Here is a 22,063-nt window from a genome sequence, read left to right as displayed (position 1 = left end):
ATTGATGAGGGTGAATTTAATGTCTGCTGCATCACAGAGTAAGACTCCTCCCCTTTCAACGGTTAACTCTGTGGGTTGGTCTCCAGCGCAAACAGATTACAGTCGTTTAACTGACCATAACATCTGCTACTCCTGCAACTGAGGTCACTCTGACTGACCCTGTCTCTGACCTCGGAGTCTGATCTTTTGACCTGTTTGTTTAACGCTCTACCTGCAGCTGAGGTGAAAATGAAGCGCTTCCTGGGCATCACTCTGATGATCTGCTGCTCTCTGATTGGACTGGGTATGTTTAAAGTTCTGCTCTCATTGACCAACTCAGCTGCTTGATTACTCAATAATCTTTTTTACATTTGAAAAAAAAATGTTTTGTTAGAAATGTTGTTGTCTCTGTTCTGACATTAGCATAAGAGGAGGGTGTGGCCTCTGGCACAGACATGTACCCACGATACCATGCTCATATGAGCTTCTAAAAACGTACTCATAATTATCTAACCTTAAATAAACTGTTTCCTGATTCCAGTCCTTATGCTAAGCTGGTGTTAGGATTCTTACACTGAGCCAAGCTAACTGTGTCAGTGCTACAGGATTTAATGTTAACCTATTCAAATGTTTAGGTTGAACAGTCCTGTTAGGCAACTGGACGTGAAGAGGCAAACTGAAGAAGCCTCTTGATCAGAGGTGAAACGTCTTCTTGAGAAGATTTCACAGCCAGTTGCCCAACAGAACTCTTCAACCTTGACCATGACCTGGATGACCAAATGTTTGCTATTTCCTGTCTTAATGTAAGCACTCGTGTGTATTTTATTGTCAAGATACTCACAGTTTGCAAGCTAAGCTAACCATTAGCACTACCGTGTATTTCAGGTACAGCCATCCGTTGTTACAGCTGTAAAGATTACACCGGCAGCTGCAGCAAACAGCGCGACTGTAGTTACGACGACGCCTGCCTGAGTCTGTACGAAAGAGGTAACAGAGTACTTCACCTACTATAACTGTAAATGTGTGCTACACCTGTACTACACCTGATCCTAGTACAAAACTAGTACTTCATCTATTCTATACCCAAACTTCAATGGAATACTAGTATGATCTTTGCTTGTAGGAGTACACCTATAGGGCATGTCTGGTAGTACATCTGTACTATATTATTTGCTTGTACTTGGTCTGTGCAGAGTAATATAAAGTTACTACTTGTGTACTAGCATTTTTCTACTTATACTGTGTTTGTAGGAGGGATGACATACCGTCAGTGTCTTAAATACACCGACTGCGACTACAATCGCCTCAGTCAAATGTTTCCTCATGTGAGTACAATCGGAGTACTTCTGATGATCACAGAATATCAATGATTGATTAATTACTTGTTTCTGAATCAATCATCAGGTTTCCAGCTTCACCTTCAAGTGCTGTAACTCTGATCTTTGTAACTCCGCCCCCTCAACTGCAGCCAGCTCCCTGATTGGTCTTCTTACCACAGGACTGGTCATGTGGTGGATGCACTGAGCTCCGCCTCTTGCCCGCAGCAGCAGCTTCTCTAAATGGCCCTCACTTGTCAGTGTCTCTTCTCAATGATGTCATTAACACGCCGAGTCAAATGATCAAAAACTAATCTGGTTTTAATCCTGCTCTGTCACATGACCCAACGCTTGTTGGGTCACACAATTAAAATGTTATTGAACATAATAATTGATGACAGTCCAGGTCTAAGTCTACGATCAGGTCTAAGATCTGTTTCAGATTCACAACTAAGATAAAGATTAAGGGTTAGTGTATTTACAGGTTTGACATTTAGGTCTAAGACCAGTTCCTGGTGAGTTATAGAGTTTTAAATCTTGTGTAATGCCATGTCTAAGATTAATTTTAAAATTGAGTATAACATCAGGTCTCACATGAGGTCTCAAAACAGGTGGTCTATGATCTGGTATTAAATCAGGTGTATGGTCAGATTTGGGTCGAAAATCAGGTCTGACCGTGGGCTCTAAGATCAAGTCTCGATCAGGTCTATGTCTTTAATTCAAGTCCGAGATCTATGATCAGGTAAGAAATCAGGTGCTATTACGAAAAGGAAATCAGTGTTAAATTTTATTATTTATTTATTGATAGTTTTATTAACAACATTTTAAAATTAAACAAGTGACTGAAAACAAAACTAAACCAAACTTTCATTAACTTTAGGTCAAGTTTAAATAAAAATGTATACTTAACATTTTGTTTTCCATATTTAAGTGTGTTTTTATTTACAGCCATTTACCATTAAAGAACTTCAACTTTGTTAATATAATAAAAATAAAATCTGTGTCTGAAAGGGCTTTGTTTCTTTCTTTCTTTCACTTATTTTAAAAGATTATCTTAATCTTTAAATCTTACAATGATTCATGTTTTATTTCCGGTTTCATGCAATTCGCAGGTCAATTTGACTGTGTTGCCAAATACGTTTTGCAGCCCCCTGCTGGCTGACGCAGAATGAACATGTTTCTTTCTTTTTCGGGGACCACAATAATGCGAAATTGACTTTGTTGGGGTTGTCGGTACACTTTTTCTGGCTCTTCAAGAACCTACATACATCTAGCGCTAGTTTCAATAATCAAGCAGCTGTTTTATCCAACATCTGGAAGTATCTCAAAAGTTTCGATATTACAAGAAAACAGATACCTCAACACACATGCTACCACTCCTGTCATGTTTTGTTTGAATTTTGTTGTGCTGCACGATAGTAGTTCTTTAGGTTTGGAGGTGTCAAACCTCCTTCATCCATTTCAAATTGTACAATATTTTATCCGTATTTTATATTTACATTACGCGATATGTTTCAATGTTACCTCTACCTTTTCATTTGGCGCGTTTGTACAAAAGAGGTGTGCTACAATGGCTCCCTCTTTTGGACAATAGTGATAACTACAACTAAGCCGCCTTGAGTAGGAAATGAGATTTCGTTCCTTAACATGGTATTGAATGTATGTAACATGATTTAATTTTCTTCATCTTTAAAAATCCGATAGTTAACATCATGACAGAAAATAATTAAGAACCACTGCTCTAAAGTGACCATAGGTTAGGGTTGTTAGTCCTGGGGTTCCAGGTTAGTCATGAAGTCCACAGGCTGACCTGTGATGGATCTTAGTTCAGATGGACATTAGCTCCCCCAACAGGAAAGAACTGTAGAGGACGGTGACTATGGTTTGATTTTTGATGTCACCCCATTAAAACCTTTAAATTAAGGAGGAAGTTAAGATGGAATCAATTCATCACATCTATTAGAGTTTTCCTCTTCCTGTGTGTGTGTGTGTGTGTGTGTGTGTGTGTGTCATGAGGATGCTTATCATGTGATCAGCTGATTCTCTGGCTCCTAACTCAGTAAAGTCATCACTCTGAACATACACACAGACACAGACACACTCTGTGACGGTCAGTATGTTTTCCTTTATTTAACTTTGTTAGATTTAATTGGATCAAAGAAAACTCTTTTGCTGAAACGCTTTGTTTGCTTAGATTTAATTCAGAGCAAACTTAACTGTGAATTGAATTTAGATTCATCTTCAGTCAAAACTTTACTGTAGTTAGTGAATTAGCCCTGAACCCAGATCTCTCTGCTGCCTTTCCTTCAGCCCTGCGGTCCTGGTCCTGGACTTCAGTAGTCCTGGTCCTGGACCTCAGTAGTCCTGGTCCTGGACCTCAGTAGTCCTGGTCCTGTTAGTCAGCCCTGAATGTGGTTTTAGTCTCATGTGTTAGCTTGTTGTTGGTCTTTGATTTTGGTCTTTTGGTCTTTTTCTGTCCTGTCCTGTCCTGATCCGTTTGGATTAGTCCTTGTTTTATTAGTGTGCGGTTCAGTCCAGGTTTATTAAGTGTAAATCTGGGTTTTGGTCTTATTTTGGGTTCTTTTTGGTCAAGGTCTGTGATTGTCTAGTTTTCTTATTCTGTTCTTGAAGGTCTTGTTTGTGCCAGATCTTGTTGTTAGTTGTAGTTTTGGTGAGTCCAGTCCAGTTCTGCTCCTTTTAATCTGGGGATTGCTACTATGGTATTAAGGTCACGCCAAGGGTGTGGTTTTCCTATTTTGATGTTTAGTCTGGATCGAGTGGTCGAGGTTTTAGAAAGAGAGTGAGAGAGAGAGAGAGATTTTTCAAACTAGATTAAACATGTTGTTAAACTTAGACTTAAACTTAGAAAAAGTAGGACCAGGACTAGAACCCTGTTGACATCCTGCCATTAAGAATAGGCCCATCTGTAATTTAACCTATTTAAACTTTTTTTCCTCACATTGTTCCTGTAGATTCCGAGATCTTCTGCCAGGTCTAGAATCATCTACTGGGCCCAGGATTATGGAGCGAAAACTGGATTTGTCTCGTCTGACGGACGAAGAAGCCAAACATGTGTGGGAGGTTATTCAACGAGACTTCAATCTGAGGAAGAAAGAGGAGGAAAGACTTGGGTAAGAACCTACATTGGGTTTACAATTCAATAATGTCGTCTACAGGGACTACAGTGTGGTCTACAGGGGCCATATAGTGGTCCACATGGACTTCAACGTGGTCTACGAAGGTCTCCGTTTGGCCAAACTAGGAAGGAATGTTGAATGGAGTGCTACATTTTAGTAAACTGGTGATATGTTCCTCTACTGAAACTATTTGTGGTCTACAATGAATATAATGTGGCCCACATGGACTACAGTAATCCTTGATCTATGATGAACTATGACTGCCTAACCCTGCTCCCATTGGTGGGCTGTTTTAATTGGGACATATTTAAAAATGGAGCTGTGAGCTGCTGCCTGCCTGTCTGTCTGCTGTCTGCTGGTTTGTGGCATCAGTTTTCTGAAAGAGACGTCATTGTGTCAGTGGATCACGACTCTGTCACACGGTCAGAGTTGGAAAACAGCAAATTAACAAAGACTCCATTGTTTTCTACAGAAAACTTGTGCGCGTGTGAGTAGCAGAATTAATACTAACACAACTACATAGAAATACTGTCGTTATTTTTAATCATCTCCAGGTAACATCTTCAACTAGACGAGGTGTTGTTGGAGTTTGTTTGGTTCCAGTCACAGTAATAATGAAGCACTTAGCTGTAAACACTAGGGAGCAAAGTCAGTAGAGGATAAAGCATTACCGTGACATTGTAAAATGTGATCCTACAAGACGACGGTCATGTGTCTCAGTGATGTAAGCTAAAACATAATTAACAATAATTACATTGTGGTCTGCAGCGTGGCCTACAGTGTGGTCTGCAGCGTGGCCTACAGTGTGGTCTACAGTGTGGTCTACAGTGTGGTCTACAGTTGGCTCTATGGTGTGGTCTTTTCAATAGACCACACTTCCAAACTCTAGGTTCTAGAGTATGGAATAAATGATGCGTGTAAAACTACTGCGACCTGACCGACTGACTGCAGTTTCTGTTTCTTTTTCATCAGCGACCTGAAGACTAAGATTGAGAAGGAGGACACGAAGCAGGAGCTGCTGGTTACTGAGACTCAACTCTCAGACTCGTTGTGCATTCGCTGCCTGCAGCCATTTAAGTTCCTTCTCAACAGCAGACGTCAGTGTCTGGATTGTCACATGTTCACCTGCAAATCCTGCAGCCGTTACAACAAGAAGGAACACGGCTGGGTGTGTGACAACTGTCGCATGACCAGGTGAGAGCCACGACCCTCCCACTGACAACCACTCCATCCACAGTTATGGTCTGACTGGAGTCTGACTGGAGTCTGTCTGACACCCCTCCATCCACAGTTATGGTCTGACTGGAGTCTGACTGGAGTCTGACTGGAGCGGCCATGTTTACTGGTAACCAACTATGGCAGTGATGACATCATTGTGTGTCTGATTCTTTCTAGAGTCCTGAAGATCGGTACTGCAGGCTGGTACCATGATAATGTCCGGAACCGATTCAAACGCTTTGGTAGTGCAAAGGTCATGAGATCGTTGTACAAGAGGCTGAATGGAGAAGGTGAGTGTCTACCCTCTGACCCTGCTGATGATTCAGGATGGAGTTGGAACCTTCAGGGTTGAACAGAGACTTCAAGGATTAATCAAAGACCTTCAGGACTGACCTAGTAGCTCCTGTAACATAAAAGCTAATCCAGGAAAGTAAGGGCCTTGTTGTAACTGTGGTGTATTTTTTGTTCAGGTCACGATGATGACACTCAGAGTATGCCTGATGTACAAAATTGTGAGTTATCAGTAAACTAGTTTTCAATCATTAATCCATTTTATAATTAACCCATTCGTTTTTGGTGATTGATCATTGGTTATTTTTCTGCAGACATGTACAACACCAATGATGACGACCATGGAGATGGAGAGGGTCAGAGATATAAAATGGTAAATCTTCAGTCATGTGATAAATGACGTCACCGCTACTGTTCGTAAAAGCGTCATTGTTTGCGTTAACAGATGAGGAAGAATAAACGTCTTCTGTCTGTCCACCCTCTGGACTTTGACTTTGAAGAGTACGCTCCACACTCTCGGCGAGCGTCCATTCAGGTGCGCCCTGAACATCAAGTCTCCTTTTTCCTTGTAAACATCATGTTACATTTCACATGACTTTCTGTTAATGAACGTGACAGATGCAGGAGGAACGCTTTTACAGGAACGAAATGGATTTCGACCCATATAATCCTCGCACCAACCGCAGGAAGAGTCTGGATCGCTATGCTATGAGGCCTGGTCAGTACTAGACTAATACTGTGGAACAGTACCTTAACAGTACTGCTAAAACAATACTAGTAAATACTATAAATACTATGACATCAACAGTAAAACCTCATAACAAACTGCAACAGATCGTTTTGCTGGTCATCTTATCCAAGCATCGTTACATCGAGGGCAACTGGACGGAGGTTTGTTGAAGATGTTTGACCTCTCATCCAAGAGGCTTCTTCAGAACCTTGCCAAGTTTTTAGTTTACTCAGTGGTACTAGCCTTACCAGATAAATATTTGTCTGGTACAAACATACACAGGGTAATAGCCTAGTAATATGACCACATGTGTAGATCTAATCAGTACGAATGCTCAGATAACTGCCGTACACAAAGACCAAGACTAGGTTCACTTTTGTACAGAGGAATTGTTTGACAACCGGATGGTCCAGACTCGCTCTCTATCAAAGATCAGCTCCTCGGTGGCTCGTCAACAGTACGTTGACACATCTGATGAGGATGAATTCCAGAGGTTCCCGCCGGGTTACCAGCATGTGCCACCTTCACACCGCCGCAGGAACAGCCGAACACTGTCTCAGGAGAACCTCGGCCAAGCCCCACCCGTAAGAACTGACTGCCAGTCATGACCAATCAGGCTGTGACACGATGATTTGATTACCTGTAATTTGTCTCCACCAGATTAACGATTTAAACAAACGTATGTTAGCCATTGAAAACCTGCTGAGTCGGCTGGAGGAGAAGATGGTACCAGACGAAGAGGTGAGGCAAGCCCCGCCCCTAGGTACACAAGAACTTTCTGCCTCTGTCCTGGTACATGTACATGTACTTCATGTCTGTGTCCAGATTCTACACAGGTACTTCCTGCCTGTGTCGAAGGTGTAAACTTGCGGTCTGTGACCCGACTTTAAACACGTACTACCTGTAATTGTCTCTCAGGTGTCCACACCGTCAGGTCAAAATGAAGAAGAAAAGCTGAGGAGGAAACTAAGTGAGTTGGCAGGACACCTGAGTGAAAAGGGCGGTTCATCTGATGAAGAGGTTGGGAAGAAGATTCTGAACCAGGGGAAAAGTGGGGCTAATGTCCGTGGGGGTGCAACGGTCAAGCTGCACTCAAAAAAAGACAAAGACCTGAGCTCTTCCAGTGATGAACTGCCGACTGAGTCCCAAAAGGTAACTGCTTTAGACTTTAGACGGTAAAAAGAGAAGAAGATAAGGGCTTTGGGTTTAACTGCTAGGTTTGGCTAGCTGCTAAACACACAGGGCTATGGATCTGCTACAGTTACCCGCAAGCTAGCACAGCTCTCTTCACAGCAGTTAGCTGGTGAAGCTAACTGATTATTGATTCACCTCCATTTTTAAAACTCTTGTTTGAATTTATTTCACGTATACTTCTTACATAGGTCCTAAGCGTTAGCATGAGGTGCCACCTGCTAAAGGAATAAACGCTGCTTCCTGGTTAATGTTGTTAGCTACATTCAGGATAATGCCTTTTCCCTCTGCGTGGCTTTCAGAGATCCACGGCTGCCGCGCTCTGCGACCTCACAACTCAGGTTCTGCGAACACTTAATGCCACAGAAACAGCCATGGTCCAGTATGGCCTCACTGCGCCCGTTGACCACGCCCACTTAGCAGGAGGTGACGTAAAGCAAGTCGATGATGCGTTCAGAGAACTCGAGGAAAATGTAAGATTTAAACTTGGACACTCTCTTCACCACTGAACTCTGAACACCCTTGTCCCTCATACACTGTGGCGTCACTTCTGGGCGGGCTTTTGTGTGTGCATGAGTCCAGCCAGTAACAGGGCTGGGTCTCAAACAGATTTTTAATTAGACTTATAAGGACCTGGTTTAACTAAACACCCCAGACTCACTGGGTCCAAAAGAGGGCACGATTTGATCAAACTGCATGAAACCAGTATTTACATATAATTGCACTGAAAACTGACAAACAGTAGGGACTTTAACATTTTTCAATCTCTTATAATATGGCTAGTTTAAACAAGGATGTACTTTACGTAACCAGCAGGTGGCGCTGTTTAATCCAATCCATACTTTAAGGGTAGTTGAAAAACAAAAACAAGTTTGAGTTTACCTAAAACAGTATCACCTGGAAGCCATGTAACATTATTCAAATTTTAAATTCTGACTAGTTTAACTTGTTTTTCCATTACATTAACACTGCAGTCATCAACAAAGGGGAGGAAAAAACAAAAAACTATAGTTTCTTCAATAGATAACGAGGTGACGATGAATTCTTCGGATTCATAGAAAAGAGTTCAGTTTAAATGTAATTTGACTGAACCATCAGAAGTATATGATAATAACTCAGGTTCGTATAACCGCAGTACTGTAAACCGGTTTTTAAAGCAGGAGGTTCTTTTTAACTCTGTTCTGTGGTGGTTCAGAGTGAACAGAATTGATCTGATACTCAGCCATCACAGCGCTGTAGGTAAGAAGTGTCGTGTCAGCATGTTAAAAGTACTTTCATACCTTTTTAAGCATTCTTTTTTCATTAGCATTGTGTTAGCATCTTAGCACTACTGTGGTGACGCGGCTCCATACCTGCAGGTCTACGTCACAGCCGGTCAGTCCTATGACTTGGAGGCCAAACTGAGAAAACTGGAGCAGAATGCCAAGAACCGATTTGGAGGAACTACAGACTCGGAACTTTCGGAGCTGGAGGATGTAGTCGCGCTGACTGCTGCCAGAGTCCAGAGCGCTGAAAGCGAGGTGGTTTGTTGATGGTGTTGCTTACTCCACTTCTGTCTTTTAGCCTGAAATAATAAACACAAAAAAATAAAATGTCATTGCAGGTTTCTGACATTGAGAGTAAGATTGCGGCTCTCAGCGTTGGAGGATCCAAGAAGAAGGTCTGCTTATTTTCAAAACTAACAAATTAACAGATCTTTTATCAATATCATCAGATTGTTTCTAATTATCTTTGTGTAATTTTAAACCTCCAGACACCTTCTTCACACCAAAGAAAGAAGTCCTCACAAGATGTATCAAGTAAGAAAGGGAATCTTCTTCATTTCTTGTTGTTTATTGATGTTTCTGTTCTTTACCATCATCACCGTTGAACTGTTTTAGAATCAAAACCTTCATCACATTGACTTGTTTTTATACAGAAAGTAATGGAGCTCAGTGGAGACCCAACAACGCCTGATAGAACCATTACATGGAGAATCAGAACCTTGACCACCACAGAAGAACGAAGGAACCAAAAGAACCAGAAAATAGAAAAGAACTTGAGAACCAAACAATTTAAAATTAGAATGAAGAACCCATGAACTGGAGAACCTGAAACATAAAAATCAGAAAACCTAAAACTGAAAACCAGTCATCAAGAAACCACAACGTAAAACCTCAAACCTTACAAAAAACAAACAAACAAACAAAAAAAAAAACCATAATTCTAAGAACCAATTAATCAGATATGTAGAAAACACGGCAGATCATAAAAGTGGAAAACTGAGCTCAGGAAACCCTTAAATAAGATAAAACAAAACCTAAACACCAGAACCTAAACCCTATGAACATCCTAAAAAGAGGTAACAGGAAATGCCACAGAAAAGTAGCCAAAAGCAAAAAAAGAACAACACAAACAAATATAGAAAAGAACCTGAAACCAGTGCATTGAATCTTATAACCAGGGAACAGGAGAACATTTAAATTAAATGCTTAAACCTCAAAACTAGAACAATGTACTTTAACCAGGAACCTGTCCCCGATTTTCACATGCAGATTATCAGTGTGTTGGAAAGGATTTGTCTTTAGAAAAGATTATCAGGTGGTAATGAGAGTTCTTCTTATCATTATCATTTATTTTCATTAATATTGCTTTGTTGTTGTCATTGTCATGTATAATTAATATCATAGTTAGCATTATCATCATCAGTATCAGTATTAGTATTATTAATCTAATTCTCATCTTATAAATTCAACTGGTCAAAAATTGATCAACTGAATTATTTTTCTAATCACTTATGTTTATTGATCTTATTGAATGTCTGCTGTTTTACTTTTAAAAAAATATACAATATATATATTTGTGTAATTGTCATAGTCACTGTTCCAATTCTGATCGACAGCCCATTAAACCAATCACAACTGTGTCATTTGTTTATCTTTTTACAGTTCATGCACTGAGCAGAGGCTGGAAGACCCTCAGTATCTTAGAACTTTACAACGTCATAACAAGAGAACAAGCAAAATATTGAGTCTAAAACTCAAATAACTCGAATAAAGAATATCAAAAATCAAGCAAAATATTGAGTCTAAAACTCAAGGAATAAAGAATATCAAAAATAATGAACAGAATAAACATAATAAAAAGAAATGAGCTTTTACAAAAAACGGTGAAGGTACAGTACGTGGTAAAGCTTGAATTTTATTTTGAAAATCTGATCTTGTTGCGTACTAATGCGTCATCGAACTCGGTAATTTTCTGGTTCTTCACAATAAAAGCCTCCTCCTGGCGTCTCTGCTGTGCGTTTCCGAAACCGCATTGGTTCCCAGGCGTCCTCTTCACAGCTCCACGTATCCCGTGCGGTTCCGGTTCATTGACGTGTTTTGGAATCCACGAACGGTGACACCACCAATATTTAATCGTGCTCATTCTCCCCGTTGGCATCTCAACGTCCGCTAGCAGTATCAGCGCAGACCCGCATCAGAAAATTACGGAATTTAGTCCCGCACGCGCTCCCGTGATCCTGGACCTGGCTCTGAACACCGGCTCCAATGTTTCTGCAGTGCAGCAGAATTGTGTGAATCATTCGGCGTCAGGACACGACCCCGAATGATGCAAACTATTGCAGAAACACCTCCAAAGTCCACTGAAGTGGGCCAGTAATACAAGAGTTTTTCAACGGTAACGCACTTGACAATCATGGGCACTCAGGGACCGGGCCGGAAGAGGATCCCAAACCGGGAGAGGCTCAGCGCAGAGGACGATGCTCTGAACCAAGTCGTCCGGGAGGTTAGTCACATCAGTGGTCAATTCATCAATCCATTAGTTCGATCTAATAGATTATATTACCTGTGAGTCACACTGCGGAACCAACCAGTAACGACCTCACCGGTCACTTACCTGTGAGATGGCTGCCCCTGACCTGCCCACATAACTCACCGTTCATTACTCATTAAGAATAATTAGGAAATAAATATGTATTTTACTTTTTAAAATAGACCTACGAATATATAAAATATAATTAAAAAGCAACTGGTCGTATAAATCTATTTAAAGTAAAGTTTTAATGGTTTTGTTGATAAAAATTAAATCATAAAAAATAAATAATAAAAACGTAGTGTGAATTATGTTCTTTTTGTTGTTTCTTTGTTGCTATTGTTGTTATTGTCATGTTTGACCCACATACTGAGGCTGGAATGTGAAGGGCGGAGCCAGGCACAGAGTTACCAGGCCGAAACTAAGATTAATAATAACAATTAGTATTATGAATAAATAATAATAATAATAATAATAATAATAATAATATTTTGGCAGGTGTCAGGTGATGTTGACGACACTCGTGAAGAGCTGTTACCATGTTGACCTACTGTTTTGTCACGTAAACAGTGGTTTTACATTAATTTAATGCTTTTGTTTTACATTTTAAACACTATACATCGATATTTTTACTCCTTAAAACTCTCTTTACAGGAATTTATTTTACAAAGTTACATGACATTTTATTTAGCTCAAATTAATCAATTTTTAAAAATCATCTATTCAGTTGTATTAAATACATGTGATTCAATGTGACAAAGACAGAAATTTAAATATGTTTAGTTTTAAAACTGTTTCCACTTATTATTTATTTGTTATTTTGTTGCGTGTTTGAATATATTCATCAGAAAATGAGACTTTGTTCAGATTAAAAGAAGAGAAACCAGCTGAAGGAATGGGAGTGACCTTGGCTGTTTTTTTAGGGTGTGTTTTTTGTGGGCATGAACATGTGGACGAGCAACATTCTTCCACTAAAGTAAACTGTAAATGGGAGAGATGGGAACTTTTTTTTCTTTCCTGGTGTCATTCCTTGAACACATAGAAAATGTTTCTTTTAAAGTCTATACAAAAAAATACAAAAACATGTTACCGTAATAAATAATTTAAAGATTGAATTAAATAAAAATGAATGAAAAAACAGATATGTTTGATATGAGCTGATCAGTGTTGATGGTCGTGGATCTTTGAATTGATGAAAGTGTCTTTCACTTTTCAGGCAGAGGCTCGTCTGGCCGCGAAGCGAGCGGCTCGAGCTGAGGCTCGGGACATTAGAATGAAGGAGCTGGAGAAACACCAGCACAGGGAGGTGAGTGACTTTAGGTGTCATCAGTAATGGGGGGCGGGACTTCCTGTCTGAACTCCTGAGTCAAAGGTTAGATTGTGATTTAATCAGCAGAGAGAGGGGACGATCATGTCTCACATCAGCCCGGTGAGTTTTTTTGTTTTAACAAATTTGTTGTTGAGTCGGCTAAAAAAGTAGAAATGAATCTAAAAGATAGCCAGGAAATTTGATGAAAGCTTAGCCAGATGTAGGTACGCTAAAAAATGTCAGGAAATTCTGTTATATGAGACAAAAAAAATGACAAGTAATTGTCGTACGGATATAACTAAGGATTAGTTAATAATAACAATGGAGTTAGTTGCAACATAACAAAACTACTCAGTTTGGATTAAGTCCTAGTTTAGAGGGTCGTCTCTGTGCGGATGGTCAGAGGTTTGATTTCCAGCTCTAAACTGTTGAAGGACTCTTACCTCTGACCTCAGCTGTGATGTCTCACCTCTCTGTCTGTCTGTCTCTCCTCCTGCTGCAGCTGTTTCACAGTCAGAAGGTAAACTCTTCTGCTGCTCTGTTAAATATTCCATCTTGAATCCCTGCTTTTTCCTCGCTGACATTAACCTCCATCTTCCTGCTCCTTCTTCTTGCTCCTCTTTGCTCCTCCTGTGGAGCAGAAGTATTACGGCCTGGATAATAAATGGGGCCACATTGAACAGTGGATGGTAGGAAATCACCAGTAACATTATAGTTTCACCTCCTTTACTCAACCTTCGTTTCCTCTCTCCTCGTCTCCTAATTTTCCCCTTTCCTTTAACCCTAACACGTCCCTCCTCTTTGTCTCCATCTATTGGTCTCCTCAGGAGGACAGCGAGCACTACTCCCGTCTCCCTCGTAGACACACCTCGGTCTGTAGCTCCATTCCTGTTTCTCTCTGGCAGGATGACATCACACATGTGACTATGTTGTTGTTGATGATGTCATTAATGATGTCACTGCCTTTTCCAGGTGTCTGACGATGAGGAAAAGATGTCGGTAGGGAGTCGCAGTAGCTTCAGGGTGAGTGGCTGTTCAACACTCAGCTCATTCTCACCTTCTGACATCACTTCCTGCCCTCAAAAATCAATGGTTAACGTTGATTAATATCAACAATTCCCTTTTTTTACTGATGGACTACACGCTCCAGTAGTGATTCCTCTCTTACCTGTCTTTAACTGAACCACGTCTCCTCTGTCCTCTGTGTCCTATTATCTGTCCTCGATCATCAACCCCCCCTCCTCAGCCCTCAGACTACAGCAGTTTCCTGGGCTCCAGTTCTCGAGCTTCATCCAGAGCCAGCTCAGCTCGAGCCAGTCCAGTGGTGAGAATCTGGTTCTGGTTCTGCTTCTGGTTTGGGCTCTAGGCTTGATTTCTCTCTTAAGTGTACTAACTCCGCCCCTTTTCTGTTACCATCAGCCTATCACATAATTCTTTGTGTGTATGTTTGTGTTTAGGTGGAGGACAGGGGAGACAGAGACTTCCTGGACAAAGTGAGTCTTTTTCCACAACACTCAGCAGCACATGCTTAAAAAAAAACTTGTTTGAGGAATGACCTTGAACGGAACTGCGTTCTCCCACCAGGCATCAAGAACTGCCTCCACGCTGTCCACTGCCACACTGGCCTCACTGGGCGGAGCCTCGTCACGGCGCGGAAGCTGCGACACCAACTTTTCTGTGGAGACAGAGGCATCTGTCAGAGACATGAAGGTAATCTGTCAATCAGTGATCAATAACTCTGATCAAATACTCGTTTGATTTTAATTATAAATGTATATCTATTAATAAATCACTAATCAGCAGTTGTTGGTATGGATCATTGATGAATGAATAGTTCTGTCTTTCAGTAAGTATTGATTTGGGATCAGTAATGATCAATCAGCACTAATGTAAGTCTGTGTATTGATTATGGATCAGGATGCCCTGGTGGAGACGGAGGAGAAGTACCGTAAAGCCATGGTTTTTAATGCCCAGCTGCACAACCAGAAGTCTGCGCTCATGTACCAGGTAGACGCTCTGAAGGAGGAGCTGATGGACCTGGAGGAGGAACTGTGGGAAGAGCGACGCAGACATGACCACGCCCTCAAGGTCAGAGGTCACAGGGTGGCTACGTTTTTTAAAATTGATTTATTTATTTTATTTGAGCTGAATTTTTGTTTCTTCCCTTCTACCTCAGGAGTTTGAACAAGAAAGAGCGTCACACAACCTGATGATGTATACATTTAAAGACATGAAGGAGAGTCTGAGGAGGACGGAGGAGCTGCTGAGGGTAAAGATAATGACACACTAACACAACACTAAGGAAAGGAAGGAAAGTGAACTACTTCACACCACTGTGACACAACCAAATGTGACCTCTGTCTTTAACCCATCACCAAAGTGAACAGTGGGCAGCTTTAAGGACCAGGGGAGCAGTGAGTGGGGACGGTGCTCAGAGCACCTCAGTCTGCTGCCCTAGCAACACGCTTCCCACACAGGAACACACTGACACACATAGACATGCAAACAAATCAGTTATGTGACAAATCTTTGCGCTCCAGTAGAATCCAGTCACCAAACCCGACTGCAGGTCGATTGATGATTTAACTGATACTTTGTTGAACAGAAACACCAAGACGTTATCGTCTCACCCGATGTCACCCTCAACCAAGAATCTGAGCTTGTGGATGGAGTGCAGGATTGCAATATCACTGAGGAGGCGGAGCACAGAGGCAGAGAGAGCATGCTGGGTAAGAAGAAGACCATCTTTGTCGTCACAGTCAGAGTTTCACTGGTCATGTTACCTACATACAGCAAAGAAGAAGTGGGATGGCCCACATCTGGTATCCAGAATGTGGGCCATCCCACTTGAAAATCGATGTGAATGGTTAACATTTAACATTCCAGAGATGTGGCGTACACATGAATACCATATTTGGGTGGCATCATCAATCACTGCTGTATGTGGGAAAAGTGGCAGAATTTGTGTTGCCCCACAGTGGGCCAGAGAAAAATGTTCAGTTTTTCCTTGTCAAAATGAACTGACCACCGTTTTCAACCAATCAACTCTCAGTGTGTTCATATTAATCTTCTAAACATCTTCTGTCTTCGTCCTCGTCCTGGTTCTGATGAAGATCTACATTCCCTCATGTCGGTTGATTCCAAGCTTCTTCGTCTGTCTTTAAAATTTGACATGACCCCTCAAACTTCTTCTTCATGACGTTTTAGGTCAGAGTTATGCCCTGTGTCCTGCAGAGGGCACCAAACCTCCACTTGACCAGACCAACGGCCACTTCACTAAATGCACACTAAATAGTGCAGAAAGAGTGGAGCGAGCAGAACAGTTCCAGAATGTCAAGAATCCTTTGACCTCCACGTTCCAGCAGGAAGAAGAGACGTCATCAGAAGACAGTTCCAGTCTACAGTCGAGAGGGGACAACAGTGAGGGACAAAGTCCTGAAGATGAAGATAAAAAACATTACAATCCTCTGGTCTTTGCAAACAGTCCAGACCTTAGAGGTGAAAACAAAACCTCAGAGTCTGGTCCAGACAGACCAGCAGGGGGCAATAGACTAGGGACGCACCTGGAAGTGAAGAAGATTCAAGAGTACGATCAAAACCCCAAAGACCGTCATTCTTCACCTTTCCACAGGGAGGTGCACAAGAACTGGATTTTTCTAGAAAAATTGATTCAGGACCTCATGAAAGGATTTGTTGAAAATCAGAGTTCTTTGGTCCAGATCTGGAAATTGTTTGATGAAATGTCAGGATTACTGAGTCTTTGGATTCCTGAAGTCCAACATATGGTAAAAACTGCTGCAGAGAAGGTTCTGGATTTCCAGAGCCCTTTAGATACAATCAGAACCCAACTCTTAGCAGCGAGCGGTGAAACACAGAAGGATTTAGGAACTTCTAGTTCCTTGAAGGTAAATGAAGAGGCTTCAGAACCTCAAGTACAACCTCCTGATGCCTGTGAGGACTCAAATGTTCAAGATCTTCAGAAGAGACAAAGAAAGAAACAAGAAGCCACAAAAAGAAGTTTAACCACAGAGATCTGGTCTGAAGAAGGTGGATCAGAGATTACAGGCAGGAACTCAGAGATCACATCTGAGGGGGAAATCTCAGAGGTGACATCTGTAGGAAGAGTATTAGGAGAAACATCACAGGTTCTGTTTGCAGGAAGGATCTCAGAGTCTAAGATCGTTCCTGGAGAAGGAACCTCAGGATCAGTAGGAGGAAGTTTGGAGGCTGCACTTGCTTTAAGAGCGTGTGAGTTTAGAAGAGGAATCTCCAGAGTTAACTCTGCAGAAACAACCACACAGGTTGAACTTGCTGGAGAAAGCTCAACATCTCATATTTTCCCAGAGATCTTATTTGTAGGAGAAACTTCAGGAACAACTTCAAAAGTCAGGTCTAAAACATTTGAGGTGCACAGTCAACGAAACCCCGGCCTGAGAAGCTGCTACCAGGACTATGTTCTAGTGGAAAAAGTCGAGGTCGAACATGAGGCACAGTATGCAGTGAAAGGGTCAAAACACAGGAGCCTGGACCACGACATGGAGCAGGAAATGGATGTGGACGTGGACAGCTGCGAAGAGGCCACCGATATTACAGATCAAATCGGAAACAATTTGAAAAACAAGAAACACAAACAGAAAAACCAATGTAACCTTTCTTGACCAAGAGTTGAGTTTTATGGATCACAAAGAAAACAGGTAGACGGATGTGACCCATATGAAGTCACACTGAGTATCTAAAATGTGGCCCACATTCTGTAATTTAAATGTGAACCACATGTAGTATCCAAATCATCAGTGTATCCTAATTGTTAAATGTGGCCCAGATTTAGTCGATCGGCCCAGATGTGTAGGCCTGTTTTAATCCTGGTGTGGCTGCTGTCTCTGTCCCAGAATGACACTGAATGACCCATGTCTATGAAGTTATTTAGTTCATCTTTTTATTGAGAATTCCTTCTATAATTTTTTGTCTGCTTTCAACACACCTTTATTTGTCATTTTGTCCGATTATTCAACCAATGAACGATGATGTCACTGATTAGCTTCAGCTACTAAATGATCAATAAAAATAATACATAATAAATAGAAAATTGGTGATTTCTTTAATAAAATAAATCTGATTAAAAAACAATTTATTTTTTAACAAAATGACTTCATTTTAAAATGTAGCTATTTTACTTTACCTTGGTTTTTCTTGTTGTTCTCCACATTTGGTGTGTGCGGTTGTGTGTGTCTCACAGAACCATGTGTGAAGAAGCTTCTAGAAGACCGACAGGGTTTAGAAGCTCAGGTAAAAAAAAAAAAATTCTGAAGTGAAATTCATGTTGAAGTGTCAAGACTGACCTCTGGGGGCGCCACCTCCATTTATCGCTCAAGATTATTGATCTGTGTTGGGGATCTTTAGGTGAAACATCTACAGGCTGAGCTGCAGCAACACCAAGAGATCATAAACTCAGAGTGTCCACAGGAGGGCACTGTGCTGCAGAACGGAGTGGACTCTCAGCTGCTGGAGCTGCAGAGTGAGTAAATGAGGAGGCTTCATCATCTTTATCTTTTTTTTTTGTTCTTTCCTTGACTCTGGTCCTGGCCTCTGTTTTCTCAGGAGAGACCAACAAACAGATCAGTGAACTCAAGTTTAAACTTGTCAAGTCTGAGCAGGATGTGGCCACGCTGGAGCAGAACGTGAGTCTGTGTTTCTGTTTAATTCAATCACAGTTAATTGATCAGTAACTGGCAACAAAAGCACAGGTTCTGTTCATTTCATTATTGATCTGATGGATTCATTTATGAATCGACTGAAGTTTTATTTACTCATCAATAGACGAGTTAAATATGTCCACATCTGATGTCTACCTGATGTCCACCTTAAGCTCTGCCTTCCCCTGCCTCAGGTCATCCGTCTGGAAGGTCAGGTGACTCGTTATAGGTCAGTATCAGAAAGGAGCGAAGCAAGTGAAGACGAGCTGAAGGTGGAGAAGAGGAAGCTGCAGCGAGAGGAAAGTTTTAGTCCAAAACATCCTCTTGACTCTTTGACTTTGTTCTTTATAAAAACTATTCTAATATTTTTGTTTTCTTCCTCTTTGTCTACAGCTTCGTGCCGCGTTGGACCGAGTGCATGAGCTGGAGGTCGCCAACGGTCATCTGACCAAACGTCTGGAGAAGATGAAGGCCAATCGCACTGCACTGCTGGCCCAGCAGTGACCACACCTCCAGTACTGGCCCCGGAGCACTTGGATTGACTGTGCATGCTGTCTGGTGTGGATGGGGGCTCTGTGACCTCACAACTGACGCTGCTGTAATGCCCCACCCACGTCACAAGGACAGGGTGTGTCTGGTGCATGAAGGTGTGAATGGTTTAACTTATTGATCGTGTACAATTTGATTGTTTTAACCCAAATGTAGTGACTGGTAGTTGGTTGTTGCTTATTGAACGTCTCCTGTTATCTGATGTTTGGTGTTGGGACTTAAACACTTGATCTGCTTCGTCCTGTGGACGTCTTTGTTTACTCTGAGGAATTTAATAAACCGATCATGTGACCTCATCAGTTGTTTTCACTCAAATCAAACGATTTCACAGAAAGGATTGAAGCACAGCTTAGAGAGAACATTTCAACAGCACACACACTCACCTTTGTTAAATCCTCGACCTTCCTTTGATTGAACTTCCTGTGACACAGCTGTTACGGACATGCACAGGTGTCAGCTGTAACAGCCAATCAGAGACAACCTCAGCCCGGCCCTGCCTTTACTGAGAGAAAATACAATTAGAAACATGCAGGATATTTTCTACCTACAGTAGTTTGTAGAAATGAAGGTGACTTTAGCTTCATAAAACTGAAGTTTTTTTGCTAACAGCAGTTAAACTAGTTTTCCTAACGTTGGCTGCACAGTGGGACTAAAGAGCATTGTTATTATACAGTAATTTATACGGTACACACACGCACAGAAACACACACGCTTCTAATACTGAATGACTTCCTGTTGAGCTCTGACAGAAAAGAAAGCTTTTGTTCTTCTGGAACATTCACACACACACACACACACACACACACACACACACAAAATCAAAGAAACTCACAACATCACAGAAATACAGTCAGATTCAGATTGTAGGGAAGGTGAACCGTGTTGTGGTCTGTGAGTGTGACAGAGTTTGTTTGCATTCATGATTAAAGGAGAGGTGAAACAATGGCCAGCAGGAGGATGGAGGACTTCCTCTCCAGCCTGACTTACTTTCTGTTTCACAGCTCTATTCTCTCAAACAGGAAAAGAGTAATTACCACGAAAAAGAAAACAGAGTCAGAGACAAAAGACTTTCAATCCTAAAATCTGAGATAGAGTTCACCCACCGCTGCCAGGACACGAAAACAACTGCATCATGTTTCAGAAACCACTTCAAAACAGCTGTGTCGTGATTCCACGTTTTGGGTGAAATTAATTTACCTTTAAAAACTACGGAGTCGTGTCCAAAAACCTGTTACATTTAAACTAAGGACAAAAAGCTGAGTCATGTTTCCACGAGGCCGAGTCAGGTATAAAAAAAGAAGCAGTTTCAAAGGTATTGACAAGAGGTGAGTCATGTTTCATGCATGACTTTGTGTCATGATAATGTACAGGAAACACCTGACCACTGACAGGTGAGTCAGTAAAAGATGTTAAGGAGGGGGTGGAGTCACATGTCTTATGACAATTAATAAAAAACATGAATAAAGACAGTAAAAAAAAACCCCAACATTAATAGACATTCACCATTTAATATGAAATGTTTCACGTAGGAGGAAAAATACTTTTTATTTCATTTTTAATGATTTTTTTCACCTTTTCTATACAAACGTCCATAAAGGGCCATTGATCAGTGGTTCAAACCACCACTATGTTCAGTTGTGTTATTTTGTGACTCTTTGGACTCTAATTTCAGATATTATTAGCAGCACAGACAGACCACATCAGCACACACCAGTGTCCCTTTAAACTAAAACACTCATTCTCTATGTTGACTTTTCTCAGAGATAAGGTTCCCCAAAAACAGAAAAAGTCTTTGGCTGCACTCCCAGGTCTCAGTCTGGACCAGCGGTGACCCTGTTCTTCTTACACATAGTCAGTTCTTGCTCTAATGATTCGCCTGTGTCCACGCAGGGGAGCGCAGCCTGGCATGTGGACACAGCTAACCAGCAGCAGAGTCCCAGACACCAGGTGTAGAACTCCTGCAATCCAACCACAGAATAGGGCGCCTCCAAATTCCCAGCGAGGAACAACATCTGGGACCGACTCGTCAAAAAATCGGATCACCGTCAGGTGGGCGATGTAGGACACCGGGACCAGACCAAGGATCCCAGCAAACAGACAACAGACGGCACCTGCTCCCTTCAAGACCCTCTTACTCCACAGGGGATCCAGGTGTCGGCCGTAGCAGCCACGGACCATGTCCAGACCAGGAATGGAAACTAGAAGACCCAGCAGTCCAGTACTCAATGCAGAGACCATGAGGATCCGGGCCAGCTGGATGTCGGGTGGAAGACCCAGCACACTGTTGTAAGGCTGACATTCCAGGCCACCCAGATCATGGACCACACAGGTGGACCAAAGACCCAGCTCATAGATCTCAGTAGGCAGAAGATCTGTGGACAGGGTCAACCAAGTGGACATTAGGGTTGTGGACAGAGAGCAAATCCAGGCTGAGACTGCCAGTAGGACGCCCAGAAGGTCCAGAACACATGGGCCACAGTCCATGACGGGATCAACCAAGACCCTGATCCTCACATAGATCTAGACCCTGAGTCTAGCAGGAGACAGACGGACTACAGATCTGCAACCAGAGCTGAGGCTGGAGCTGAGGACGTCCTGCAGAGACGCTCACTGTCCACAGTCTGGACCAGCTAAGACCAGGGGGGTGTGAGTGTGTGTGTGTGTGTGTGTGTGTGTGTGTGTGTGTTTGTGTGTTTGTAATGCACATGCAGTGCTACACTCTGATTGGATAACCACAAACAACAGCAACATTGATGCTCACTCTCTCTCTCTCTCACTCAATCTCTAAATCTCTCCCTCCCTCTCTCTCTCTCTCTCTCTCTCTCTCTGTCTTCCATTCTCTGTCTCTCCCTCTT

General features: G+C 41.9%; 4 protein-coding genes across 10 annotated transcripts; 3 read left to right on the top strand and 1 right to left on the bottom strand.

Moving 5' to 3' along the window:
- The first annotated feature begins 84 nt into the window (after nucleotides 1-84).
- On the top strand, nucleotides 85-2,048 carry LOC103389817 (CD59 glycoprotein-like). Its single transcript, XM_008325406.3, has 4 exons — nucleotides 85-283; nucleotides 865-966; nucleotides 1,231-1,304; nucleotides 1,384-2,048. Exons 1-4 carry the CDS (start codon nucleotides 229-231, stop codon nucleotides 1,501-1,503), a joined length of 351 nt encoding a protein of 116 aa, XP_008323628.1. The 5' UTR covers nucleotides 85-228; the 3' UTR covers nucleotides 1,504-2,048.
- A 1,319-nt stretch (nucleotides 2,049-3,367) lies between these two features.
- On the top strand, nucleotides 3,368-10,257 carry mlpha (melanophilin a). Of its 2 annotated transcripts, XM_008325404.3 has the most exons (16): nucleotides 3,368-3,405; nucleotides 4,268-4,426; nucleotides 5,405-5,626; nucleotides 5,828-5,940; nucleotides 6,121-6,162; nucleotides 6,256-6,314; nucleotides 6,387-6,476; nucleotides 6,560-6,659; nucleotides 7,056-7,255; nucleotides 7,332-7,412; nucleotides 7,590-7,823; nucleotides 8,165-8,335; nucleotides 9,221-9,382; nucleotides 9,466-9,522; nucleotides 9,616-9,661; nucleotides 9,781-10,257. In XM_008325404.3, the coding sequence occupies exons 2-16, from the start codon at nucleotides 4,317-4,319 to the stop codon at nucleotides 9,816-9,818; spliced, it is 1,725 nt and encodes a 574-aa protein (XP_008323626.1). In that variant the 5' UTR covers nucleotides 3,368-3,405; nucleotides 4,268-4,316; the 3' UTR covers nucleotides 9,819-10,257. The 2 variants fall into 2 exon arrangements, with proteins under 2 accessions (XP_008323626.1, XP_008323627.1); XM_008325405.3 differs by lacking the exon at nucleotides 8,165-8,335.
- Nucleotides 10,258-10,969: 712 nt separating this feature from the next.
- On the top strand, nucleotides 10,970-19,504 carry lrrfip1b (leucine rich repeat (in FLII) interacting protein 1b). Of its 6 annotated transcripts, XM_008325403.3 has the most exons (17): nucleotides 10,989-11,630; nucleotides 12,874-12,963; nucleotides 13,469-13,486; nucleotides 13,608-13,655; nucleotides 13,794-13,838; nucleotides 13,939-13,989; nucleotides 14,213-14,290; nucleotides 14,424-14,459; nucleotides 14,551-14,676; nucleotides 14,884-15,054; nucleotides 15,143-15,235; nucleotides 15,572-15,695; nucleotides 18,203-18,252; nucleotides 18,367-18,481; nucleotides 18,565-18,644; nucleotides 18,854-18,958; nucleotides 19,053-19,504. In XM_008325403.3, the coding sequence occupies exons 1-17, from the start codon at nucleotides 11,541-11,543 to the stop codon at nucleotides 19,161-19,163; spliced, it is 1,431 nt and encodes a 476-aa protein (XP_008323625.1). In that variant the 5' UTR covers nucleotides 10,989-11,540; the 3' UTR covers nucleotides 19,164-19,504. The 6 variants fall into 6 exon arrangements, with proteins under 6 accessions (XP_024918187.1, XP_008323621.1, XP_024918188.1 ...); XM_025062421.1 differs by lacking the exons at nucleotides 13,469-13,486; nucleotides 13,608-13,655; nucleotides 13,794-13,838 and having other exon boundaries at nucleotides 10,992-11,630; XM_008325399.3 differs by lacking the exons at nucleotides 18,203-18,252; nucleotides 18,367-18,481; nucleotides 18,565-18,644; nucleotides 18,854-18,958; nucleotides 19,053-19,504 and adding an exon at nucleotides 16,174-18,004 and having other exon boundaries at nucleotides 10,971-11,630.
- Nucleotides 19,505-19,756: 252 nt separating this feature from the next.
- Nucleotides 19,757-22,037, bottom strand: LOC103389840 (putative claudin-24). The gene has a single exon (XM_008325437.3). It carries the CDS (start codon nucleotides 21,690-21,692, stop codon nucleotides 21,051-21,053), a length of 642 nt encoding a protein of 213 aa, XP_008323659.1. The 5' UTR covers nucleotides 21,693-22,037; the 3' UTR covers nucleotides 19,757-21,050.
- Nucleotides 22,038-22,063: the final 26 nt, after the last annotated feature.

The sequence above is a fragment of the Cynoglossus semilaevis genome, chromosome 14 (genome assembly GCF_000523025.1).
Source record: "Cynoglossus semilaevis isolate Cse_v1.0 chromosome 14, Cse_v1.0, whole genome shotgun sequence".
NCBI classification, from domain to species: Eukaryota; Metazoa; Chordata; class Actinopteri; order Pleuronectiformes; family Cynoglossidae; genus Cynoglossus; species Cynoglossus semilaevis.
This window is presented reverse-complemented; position numbering and strand designations above follow the sequence as displayed.

Coding starts and splice junctions, on each gene's coding strand:
- LOC103389817 (XM_008325406.3), top strand. CDS start 229: ATGAAGCGCTTCCTGGGCATCACTCTGATGATCTGCTGCTCTCTGATT. Junction 284..864: donor CTGCTCTCTGATTGGACTGG/GTATGTTTAAAG, acceptor CGTGTATTTCAG/GTACAGCCATCCGTTGTTAC. Junction 967..1,230: donor CCTGAGTCTGTACGAAAGAG/GTAACAGAGTAC, acceptor CTGTGTTTGTAG/GAGGGATGACATACCGTCAG.
- mlpha (XM_008325404.3), top strand. CDS start 4,317: ATGGAGCGAAAACTGGATTTGTCTCGTCTGACGGACGAAGAAGCCAAA. Junction 6,660..7,055: donor TCGCTATGCTATGAGGCCTG/GTCAGTACTAGA, acceptor ACTTTTGTACAG/AGGAATTGTTTGACAACCGG. Junction 9,523..9,615: donor TTGGAGGATCCAAGAAGAAG/GTCTGCTTATTT, acceptor TTAAACCTCCAG/ACACCTTCTTCACACCAAAG.
- lrrfip1b (XM_008325399.3), top strand. CDS start 11,541: ATGGGCACTCAGGGACCGGGCCGGAAGAGGATCCCAAACCGGGAGAGG. Junction 13,656..13,793: donor GCCACATTGAACAGTGGATG/GTAGGAAATCAC, acceptor TGGTCTCCTCAG/GAGGACAGCGAGCACTACTC. Junction 15,055..15,142: donor GACATGACCACGCCCTCAAG/GTCAGAGGTCAC, acceptor CTTCTACCTCAG/GAGTTTGAACAAGAAAGAGC.
- LOC103389840 (XM_008325437.3), bottom strand. CDS start 21,692: ATGGACTGTGGCCCATGTGTTCTGGACCTTCTGGGCGTCCTACTGGCA.